Source organism: Coturnix japonica, unplaced genomic scaffold (assembly GCF_001577835.2).
Source record: "Coturnix japonica isolate 7356 unplaced genomic scaffold, Coturnix japonica 2.1 chrUnrandom588, whole genome shotgun sequence".
In the NCBI taxonomy this organism is placed as follows: Eukaryota; Metazoa; Chordata; class Aves; order Galliformes; family Phasianidae; genus Coturnix; species Coturnix japonica.
This window is the reverse complement of record NW_015439961.1, coordinates 9,636-21,223: the sequence shown is the minus strand read 5'-3', so window position 1 is coordinate 21,223 and position 11,588 is coordinate 9,636. Positions and strand designations below refer to the sequence as shown.

The following is an 11,588-nucleotide window of genomic DNA, read 5'->3' as shown; positions in this document are numbered from 1 at the left end:
GATTGACGGATCGATGGATGGAAAGATTGATTGACGGATTGATTGATGGATGGATCGATTGATTGATTGACGGATTGATTGACAGCTGCGTTTATTGGGGCCGGAGCTGCGGGACAATAAAACCCCACCCGAGGAGTGGGGGGGTGGGACACGGGGTCACGTGACAGCGCGACCGGGACACGCGGGACACGGCAACAACCGGACACAACCGGACACGACCAGACACGACCGGACACAACCGGACACAACCGGGACGGGGCGGAGACATGGGACAATAGGGGACAATAGAGCTGCCCTATGGGGACTATAGGGGACAACAGAGCTGCCCTATGGGGACTATAGGGGACAATAGAGCTGCCCTATGGGGACTATAGGGGACAACAGTGTGCCCTATGGGGACAATAGAGCTGCCCTATGGGGACAATAGGGGACAGCAGTGTACCCTATGGGGAGAACATGGGACAACAGAGCTGCCCTATGGGGACAATAGGGGGACATCAGTGCTGCCCTATGGGGACACCAGCACTGCCCTCTAGGGACATGGGGACACCAGTGCTGCCCTATGGGGACGTCAGCACTGCCCTATAGGAATATGGGGTCATTAATTCTTCCCTAGGGAGACACCAGCACCGCCCTATGGGGATATGGGGACACCAGCAGGGCCCTATGGGGACAATGCTTCTCTATGGGGACACCAGCACTGCCATGGGGACACGGTGACACCAGTGCTGTTCTATAGGGACATCAGCGCTGCCCTATGGGGACACCAGTGCTGCCCTATGGGGACATTATGGGGACATCAGTGCTGTCCTATGGGGACATTATGGGAAACGTGGTACTTCCCTATGGGGACACTGCGGTGACAATGAGCAGCACTTCCCTATGGGGCCAGCAATGTTTCCCTATGGGGCCAGCAATGCTTCCCTATGGGGTCGCTAGTACTTCCTTATGGGAACAGCACTTCCCTATAGGGACATGGGGACAGCAGCACTTCCCTATGGGGACACTGGGGCACCAGTACTTCCCCCTATGGGGACACTGCAGGGACACCAATACTTTCCTATGGGGACATGAGGACACTGACACTTCCCTATGGGGACATGGGGACACAACAGCTCCCTATGGGGACACCAACAGCTCCCTATGGGACATGGGGACACCGGCAGCTCCCTATGGGACATGGGGACACCAACAGCTCCCTATGGGACATGGGGACACTGATACATCCCTATAGGGACACTGGGATTCTGGCAGCTCCGTATGGGGACACCAGCAGCTCCGTATGGGGACACGGTTCCAACACACACAGCTCCAACACGGCCCATCCGTCAGCACTCCATGTTTCCTGCTGTGCTTCCAACAGGCAGAGGGGACCCCCCCCATCCCCCCCTTCTTAAGGGCACCGTGCACCCCTATAGCAACCCCCATATCGCAGTGTCCCCCTATCACAGCCCCACATATTGCAGCCCCCCTATAGCAGCCCCTGTATAACAGTATCCCATTATCACAGCCCCCCATATTGCAGTGCCCCCTATTGCAGTCCCCCTATAGCAATGCTCCATAACACAGCCCCTATCACAGCCCCTATGGCAGCCCCATATTGCAGTGCCCCCCATATTGCAGTGCCCCCCATCTGTGTGCCCCCTCTTGCAGCCCCTGTATTGCAGTGTCCCCTATCACAGCCCCCCTATTGCAGCCCCCATATCGCAGCCCCCCTATAGCAATGCCCCATACTGCAGCCCCTGTATCTCAGTGCCCCCCTATTGCAGTGCTCGTATGGGTGCCCCCATATTGCAGCCCCATATCACAGCCCCCCTATTGCAGTGCCCCATATCGCAGCCCCATATCGCAGTGTCCCATTTTGCAGCCCCCTATTGTATTGTTCCCTATTGCAGCCCCCCTATAGCAGCCCCTATGGGTGCCCCCCATATCGCAGTGTCCCCTATTGCAGCCCCCCTATAGCAGCCCCTCTGGGTGCCCCCCATATTGCAGCCCCCTATAGCAGCCCCTCTGGGTGTCCCCATATCGCAGCCCCTGTATTGCAGTGTCCCATATCACAGTGCCCCATATCGCAGTGTCCCCTATAGCAGCCCCCTACAGCAGCCCCTCTGGGTGTCCCCATATCACAGCCCCTGTATTGCAGAGCCCCATATCGCAGTGTCCCATTTATCAGTCCCCTATAGCAGCCCCTCTGGGTACCCCCATATGTCAGCCCCCTATAGCAGCCCCTCTGGGTGCCCCCCATATCGCAGTGCCCCCTATAGCAGCCCCCTATATGGGTGCCCCCATATTGCAGTGTCCCCTATAGCAGCCCCTCTGGGTGCCCCCATATCACAGCCCCTGTATTGCAGTGCCCCATATCACAGTGCCCCATATCGCAGTGTCCCATTTTGCAGCCCCCTATTGTATTGTCCCCTATAGCAGCCCCTATATGGGTGCCCCCATGTCAGCCCCCATCTATCGCAGGTCGTCGGCGGTGAACATGCCCCTGGCGCGGCGCAGCACCGAGTCCCGCGCGGCGTCGTACGGATGCTCCTTGGAGGGGATCTCGAGCACGGCGGGCAGCGAGCGCGTGTGGGCCTCCACTGCATGGCGGATCAGCTCCGCCACACACTGATTGATCAGGATGATCCCGATGTCGTCGCGGCTCAGGAAGCTCCTGGGGGGGAAAGGGGGGTAAGGGGGGGAGGAACAGGGAACACATGGGAGGATGAGGAATGGAGGGGGGGGGGGCATGGGGGGGTACAAGGGGGAGGTACATCGGGGGTACAAGGGGGTCTATGGGGGGATACAAGGGGGGGGTTACAAGGGGGGTCCATGGGGGGGTACGAGGGGGGTCCATAGGGGGGGTACACAGGGAGGATCTATGGGGGGTTCCCATAGGGGATGGTACAAGGGGGTCCAATGGGGGGGATACACAGGTGGGGTTGCAAAAGGGGGTCCTTGGGGGGTACAATGTGAGGGGTCTATGGGGGTTCCATAGGGGTACAAGGCGGGCGTCACATGGCGAGGAGTTACCCCGATAGGGCGGTCTCATAGGGACTGGTTACTAAGGGACGCGGATTACACTATAAGCTGGGTCCTACTGGGCGCTCCGGGTGGGTACCAACGGCACGGGGTCTATGGAGGGGAATACGATAATCGGGGAAGGTCCTATGCAGAGCTGCGGAGGATACCAACGGGTGGTCCAATGGGGGTGGGAGGCCTACAGAGGGGGAGTTCCATAGAGGGCGAGAACAAGGGGCGGCCCATGGGCCGTGGATCACCAAGGGGTGTCCTCATTCTGGTGGCAGATGTACAAGGGTCGGTCAATGGGGGGGTTACACAGGGGGTCTATGGCAGGGGGTACAAGGGGAGGTCTATGGGGGATCGGGTACTTAAGGGTGGGTTGATCAGGAGGCGAGGTACCTACGGCAGGGCGTATATGGGGGAAGGTCACAAATGGGGTCTACTTGGGGTGGTACAACGGGGGGGTCTACTGGCGGGGTACAAAGGGGGGTCTATGGGACGAGTGAGTACAAGGGGGATCCAAATAGGTCTGTTACAAGTAGGCAGGGTTATCAAAGGCGTCATGGGAGGGGGATAACTATGTCAGAGCGTGATCCTATGGAGGGGTATACCAAGGGGGGTCTCATATGGGCGGGGGGTAACAAACGGGGGATCTATGGCGGCGGTTACAAGGGCGTGTCATGGGTGGCATACAAAGGGCGGTCTTTAAGGAAGCGGAGCATACCAAGGCGGCTCTACTGCGGGGGTATCAAAGGGTCTATGGGGGGGCGGTACTATAGGCGAGTCTAATTGGTCTACCACTGGATGTTCACAAGGGCAGGACGTCTATGCGGGGTGGCCCGGAGAAGGTTAACAGGGGGCGACTACTCGACTGCGACAGTAAGGTACCAAGGGGAGTCCATGGGGGGGTCCGGGGGTCAACTGGGGGGATACAAGGGGGAGGTTACAAGGGGGTTCTGGGGGGATAAAAGGGGGTCCAAATGGAGGGGAATTACAAGGGGTCCATAGGGCGGTTATTACAAGGGGGTCCATGGGGGGGGATACAAGGGGAACACAAGGGAGGGGGCCATAGGGGATACAAGTGGTGGTCTATGAGGGGAGGTACAAGGGGGCACGACTCCATTACCGAAAGACTGAGTACCCAAGACGGGGGGAGCAGTCCCATCGGGGGGAAGGTCCAACCCAAGGGGCGGGCTATGGGGGGATAACACGGGGTTCTATATTGGGGGGCGTGCATAACAACACGGCTCAGTTGTCTTCATGGAGGCAGGTTTACAAGGGGCTCCATGCGCTGGCGATACAATCAGGTGGCATCCCTATGGGCGGCCGGATACAACGCGCGCGAGATCCTCCAAGGTCTCTTATTCGCGGGAAAACGGGCGCGTTCAACACAACCGGGCCAGTCACATAAGCAGGGTTACAATGCGCGGACGCTACCATTAGGGTCGGGCAACAAAGGCATACAATTGAGATACCGGATAGGGCCAATCTGACTGCGTGATCAGATACCAAGACATGTCGGCCGGGCTCCGATACAGACGAGGACTCACCATAAGAGGAGAGATACTATTTGAGGGGGGTAACCAAGGGGAGGTCTATGGGGGACATAAAGGGGTGGTCTATGTCGCTGCGACAGCGGTACAAGGGGGATCATGGGGGGCGTGCAGGGGGGGAGTCCATGGGGGGGAGTACAAGGCGAGGTCTATGGAGGGATAAACAGGGGGGGTCTATGGTTGGGACAAAGGGGTCCGCTAGGGAGCGCCATACAAGCTGGCAATATCGAAGGAGTTAACCAAGGAGCGAGGTAATCCATGGGAGGAATATCAAGGGGGCGATCGATTGGGAGCGGGTGTACAAGCGGGCGTCCCTATGGCGCCTGTGGGATGGTGGGAGGTCCTGCGTCTCCTCATAGAGTTCCATAACCTCCTCCCCCCCCCACAGAAGGACATTATGAGCTGTCAGGGTGACACATTCGAGGGAGTCGCTACAGAAGTCAGAAACCAGAGGTGCGTGCTGCGGGGCGACGGGCTTTTTGGGGGCTGCGAATTGGGGTGGAACCCCACACATCAATGTTAATCGGGGGGGGGAGACTAGGGGGCATTTCGGCACGGTCTGGGGTTGTGGATGAGACGATCCCCATAAAGTCACTCGGGGCGGACGGGGCCCTCGCTATCCCCCCTTAACCAAACCCCACAGAACCTCATTAACCAAACTCCACAGACCAAATCCTACAGCCCCCCCTTAAACCCCCACAACACCCCCCCTTAACCCAACCCCACAGCCCCACTTTAACCAACCACCCCAACATCCGCACCCTCCGCCTAACCCCACAGCCCCTTAAACCAACCCCACAAGGCGCTCCAGTTAACTCAACCCAGCACAGCCCCTTAACCGAACCCCATAGACCGCCCTTAACCCCACCGAGTCCCCTTTTAACCAACCCCACAGCCCCCCTTCAACCAATCCCACAATATCTCCCTCACCCCACATCCCCACCGATCAGACCAACCCCACACCCCCTTAATGCAACCCCCACAGCCCCCCCCTTAACCCCCACATCTCTCCCCTTAATTTCAACCCTTACAGCCCCCCCATTAACCACCCCCACAGCCCCACCTTAACACCACGAATCAACCCCCCCTTCAACCCGCACAGCCTTCCCATCTTAACGAACGCCACAGACCACCCCCCCTTAACCCTACAGACCTGTAGAACCAAACCGACCACAGCCCTCCATTAATGGGAACCCCACAGCCCCCCCCTTTAACCAACCCCACAGCCCCCTTAACCAACCCCACAGCCCCCCTTAACCCCACAGCCCCCCTTAACCCCACAGCCCCTTTAACCAACCCCACAGCCCCCCCTTAACCCCAACATCTCACCCCTTAACCCCACAGGCCCCCTTACTAACCCCACAGGCCCCTTTTTAACCAACCCACACAGCCCCCTTAAGCCACCACAGCCCCACCCCTTTAACCAACCACCACAGACCCCCCATCTTACAACCGAAACCTTAACACAATGCCCCCAAACCCCCATTAACCAAACCCCACAAGCCCCTAACCCCAGCAGCCCCTTTAACCAAACCCCACATCATCCACCCATTAACCCACAGCCTCCCCCTAATAACCCACCAGCCGCCCTTAACCAAACCCCATAGACCCCCTTAACGCCCAACATACCCCCCGTTAACAACCCCCACAGCGCCCCTTAACCAAATTCCCACAGCCCCCACCATTAACCCCACATCTATCCTCCCCTTAATCAAACGCCCTACGAGCCCCCTTAACACGCCCACAGGCCCCCTTAACCCCACAGCCCCCCTTAAACCAACCCCACAGCCCCCTTAACCCCACAGCCCCTTTAACCAACCCCACACCCCCCTTAACCCCACAGCCCCTTAACCAACCCCACAGCCCCCTTAACCAACCCCACCATCCCCCCTTAGACCCCACATTCCCCCCTTAACCCCCAAACCCCTCTTAACCACCACATCTCCCCTTAACCCCACAGGAGCCCCTGTAACCCCAACATCCCCCCATTAAACCCCACATCTCCCCCATTAACCCCACATCTACACCCCATTAACCCCACATCTCCACCCTTAACCCCACATCTTCCCCTTAACCCCAACATCTCCCCCTTAACCCCACATCTCCCCATTAACCCCACATCCCCCCTTACCCCCCACAGCCCCTTTAACGCCAACCCCACATTCCCATTGTGTTCCCTGTTCCTCCCCCCCTATACCACCCCTTCCCCCCCAGGGCAAGCATCCCTGAGCCGCCGACGACATCGGGATCATTCCTGATCAATATCAGTGTGTTGGCGGTAGCTGATCCGCCCATTGCAGTAGGAGGCCCACGACGCGCTCGTGCCCGCCGTGCTCGAGATCCCCTTCCAAGGAGCAATCCGTACGACGCCGCGGACGGGAACTCGGATGCTGACAGCCGCGCCAGGGCATGTTCACCGCCGACGACCCTGCCAGATAGATGGTCCGGGGGCTGACATGGGGCGACACCCAATATAGGGGCTGCATAGGGACAATACCCAAATAGGGGGCTAGCAAAATGAGGACACTGCGATAATGAGGCACCGGTGATATTGGGCACTGCAATACAGGGCTTGTGATAATATGGAGGCACGCCAGGAGGGGCGCCTATAGGACACTGTCAACCATAGGAGGCACCACAATTAATAGGGGCGCTGCTAATAGGGAGGCACTGCGAGTATGGGGGGCACCCAGTAGGGGCATAGCTATAGGGCGCTCTAAGACACTATGGGGGTACATCCAGAGGGGCTCGCTCCATGAGGGGCACTGAATAAAGTGGCACACTGCGATATGGGCTCTGCAATACAGGGCTGTTGATAATAATGGACACCCAAGAGCCGGCTGCTGATATTGACGGCTTGTTGCCCTCATTAGCGGACACTAGTCGATATAGAGGCACTGTGATATGGACACTAAAATACAGGGGCTGAACCGATTTATGGGGACACCCAGCAGGGGCTTGCTATAGCGGGCTGCCAATATGGGGGGCACCCAGAGGGCTGACTATTCAGGGGAGGCTGCAATAGGGGACACTGCGATATGGGGGCAACCGCATTAGGGGCTGCTAATAGTGGGGCTGCAAATAGGCGAACAAATACAATAAGGGGGCTAGCAAAAATGGACACTGACGCATATTGGGGGCTGCCGATATGGAGGGGCACTGACCAATAGAGGGGGCTGATGATTATAAGGAGGCATGCAGATATGGGGGCACCCATTTCACAGAGCACTGACAATAGGGGAGGCACTGAGCATACAGGGCGTGCGGAGAAATATGAGGGGCATTAGCGCATTATAGGGACACGGACTGCAGAATAATGGGGGCTTTGCAACTAGGGGGCTGTGATAGGGAGAACACGTGCAATAACAGAGGGCTGACAAGAGGGCGCGACACAGATGGGGGCACTGCAAACTAATGGGAAGGCACTGCCAAATATGGGCTGCCTAGGGCTGTGATAGGGCTGTGTTACTGGAGCATTGCATATAGGGGACTGCAATAGGGGCACATGACCGCAATAATGGAGGGCTGTGATAAATTGTGATACTGTACATATACAGGGGCTAGCTATAGAGAGGAGCATGCAATAATGTGGGCATGCTGAATAGTGGGAGTGAACACTGCGATAGTGGGGGTTGCTATAAGAGGTGTTGCACGGTATGCCCTTAAGGAAAGAGGGGGATATGGGAGGGGATCCCTCTGCCGATAATGGAAGCAACAGCACGGAAACATGGAGTGTGACGGATGCGCCGATCGTTGGAAGCTGTGGGTGTTGCGAACCGTTTGTCCCCAATACGAGCCTGCTTAGGTGTCTCCCATACGGAGGCTGCCAGAATCAGAATGTTCCCCCATATTAGGGAGTATCAGTGTCCCCATGTCCATAGGAGCTGTTAGGTGTCCCCATGTCCCATAGGACGCTGCCAAGTGTCCCCCATGTCCACATAGGAGCTGTGGTGTCCCCATAGGGAGCTGTTGGTTCCCCTGTCCCCATAGGAGCAGGTTCAGCATGTCCATACATGTCCCCATACGGAAAGTAATATGGTGGTCTCCGTGCAGTGATCCCCAATAGGGGGAAGTACTGGTGGCCCCAGGGTGTCCCCATAGGGAAGTGCTTGCTAGTCCCCAATAGTCCCTTATAGGGAAAGTGCTGTTCCCATAAGGGAAGAGTACTAGCGAACGCCCATAGGAAGCAGTGCTGAGCCCCATAGGAGAAACAATTGCTGGCCCCATAAGGAAGATGTTGCTTCATTGTCACCGCAGTGTCCCCATAGGGACGTACCACGTTTTCCATAATGTCCCCCATAGGACAGCACACTGATGTCCCCATAATTAGTCCCCATAGGGCGCACTGGTGTCCCATTAGAGGCAGCAGCTGATATGTCCACTATAAAACAGCACTACGGTTCACCGTTCCCCCAGTAGGCGCAGTGCTGGTGTCCCCATAGAGAAAGCAATTTCCCCATAGGGCCTCTGGTAGTCCCCAATCCCATAGTGGCAGGGGTTAGCTTGGTTGTCTCCCCTAGGGAAGAATATAATGACCCCATATGTCCTATAAGGGCAGTGCTTGACGTCCCCCATAGGGCAGCACTTGTTCCCCATGTCCCTAGAGGCAGTGCTGGTGGTCCCATAGGGCGCAACTGATGATCCCCCTAATTGTCCCCGCATAGGGCACTCTGTTGTCCCATGCTCTCCCCATAGGCGTACACTGCTGTCCCCTAATTAGTCCCCATAAGGGCAGCATCTAATATAGTCCCCATAGGGCACACTGTTGGTCCCCTAATAGTCCCATAGGGCAGCTCTAATTGTCCCCCTAAATAAGTCACCCATTAGGCAGCTCTGTGTCCACCTATAGTCCCCATATAGGGCCAGCACTCTATTATCCCACTATGTGTCCACATGTCTTCCGCCCCCCGTCCCCGAGTATGGTCGTCACGGTGTGTCCGCGTCGTGTCTGGTCAGTGTCCGTGTTTAGTGTCACGGTTAGTTTGCCGGAATCGTGCCCGCGTGTCCCGTTCGCAGCTGAATCACGTGTACCCCGAAGATCTCACACCCCCCACCTCACTCGAGGTGAAGTTTTATTGTCACCGCGAGCTCGGCCCCAAAACGCAAGCTGTCAATCAACATTCCGAATTCAATCAATCCAATCGTCCATTCCATCAAATCATCCGTCAATCCAATCTTTCCATCCATCGATCAGCGTCAATCAAACCGGCAGGGGAGGGGGCAGCGATAGGAGCCAACAGCGTCCCGGAACGTTATCGCTGTTCCTGGGGTGGGAGAATGGGGACAGAGGCGTGATGAGAGAGGGGGATATAGGGGGACACCGGGCCGGGAACAGGAGGGGGGGGGCACGAGGGGGAACGTGGGGACACAGAAGGGGGGGAAGGGGCGTGGGGGCGGACTGGGACAGAGGGGACCACGAATGTGGGGGGGGACGGCGATGATACAGGGAAAACGGAGGCGGGGGCGTGGGACACAGAGACGGGGGACGGGTGGCGGCGGAGCCAGGGGGACGCAGAAGGGGAACGAAGTTGGGGCAGGGGGGGGACACGGGGGGGCCAGTGGGGACGTGAGAAGGGGGAACAACGGGGAGGTGAGAGAAAACCGTTGGGACCGGGAAGGTGAGGGCACACGGGGGGGGGGACACGGCTGAGGGGGGGATGGGAGAGGAGGAGGGGCAGGGAGGGGGACAAGGGGAGACACGGGGACGACGGGTTGAGGTGGGGACGCAGAGGGGACACGGCCGAGGTTGTGGGGAGCGACACAGGGGGCACCCACCGGGGGGTCCCGGGGTGGACGGGGGACGTGGGGACAAGAGGGTCGGGGGGCAGAAAGGGCTGGTGTGGGAGGAGGAGTCACCGGAAAAGGGGTAGGGGATATTGGGGGGGGGAGTTGGGGATCTGAGGTGGGGATGGGACGTGGGGATACAGAGGGACACGGGGGGGACGAGAATGGGCGGGGAGGGGAGACACGGGGGGTGGGGGACGTACTGGGGACACGGGTGTGGGGCGGCATGAGGCGGTAGAGGACGTGGGGGCACGGGGGGGGGATGGGGAATTAGGGAGGGTTGGGGGCGGGGTAGGGAGGAGGTTCGGGACAGGGGGGGGGGCCGGGGGGGATGTGAGGAGGGACAAGAAGAGGGATATGGGGGACCTGATGGGGGGGGCACGGGATGGGGACATGAGAGGGGATGGGATAGTGGGCACGCGACGGGGGCGGCCGAAAGGAAAGGGGCAGGTGGGGGGGGAGGGGATTGGATTACGGGAGAGTGAAAGGGGTGGGGGGGGAAAAGGGGGGGACACTGGGAGGGTGGAGGGGGACCGTCAATGAGGCACGTGACTGTGACCACCCCCCAAATGGTTACCTCTCCCCCCGGCAGACGCAGCCCCCCGCGCTCCGCTCCACGACTTCCTGGTCACCAGCGCCGCCGCAGCGTCGCTACGGGGGACCAAACAACGGCAGAGGGGCGAACGGGGGGGTACGGGACGGGGGGCGTCAGTGTTATAGAGGGGACACATGGTGATATAGGGACGGCAAATGGCGAATATGGTAGCGAGCGGTCGACATTACAATAAACACGCTCATGGGGGATTGTGATTATCGGGGACACTGTATATGCGGAATGCGATATGGGACACGTTATAATGGGCGGCATTGTAATATGGTGACACTGTGATAATGGGGGCACTGTGAACTATGGGAATTGTGAATTATGGGACACTGTGGATATGGGGGCACTGTGAAGTATGGGACGGCCACATGTGACGACACTATGGGGCACTGTGAATGGGACACTGTGAGTAATGGGCACTGTACTATGGGCACTGTGAACAACATAATGGACACTGTGAGTATTGTATTTTGTGAGGCGACTTGGTTTCGGAGATGGGGACACATGTGATATTGGTGGCACTGTTAGAGTATGGAGGGACACCTGTGATATGAGGGAGCTGATATGTGATATGACACTTGTATATGGGGCACTTGTGATATGGGGACACTGTGAGTATGGGGCAACTGTGATATGGG

General features: G+C 58.1%; 1 protein-coding gene across 1 annotated transcript in view; it reads right to left on the bottom strand.

The window, feature by feature from the left end:
* Window positions 1-2,383: 2,383 nt before the first annotated feature.
* The window catches only part of ATP6V1F (ATPase H+ transporting V1 subunit F), a 9,455-nt gene continuing 250 nt past the window's right edge, over window positions 2,384-11,588 (bottom strand). Inside the window, exon 2 of the mRNA XM_015850920.1 lies at window positions 2,384-2,659. Within this exon, the coding sequence (XP_015706406.1) occupies window positions 2,458-2,659 (202 nt within the window). The 3' untranslated portion in view covers window positions 2,384-2,457. The remainder of the gene's footprint in view (window positions 2,660-11,588) is intronic.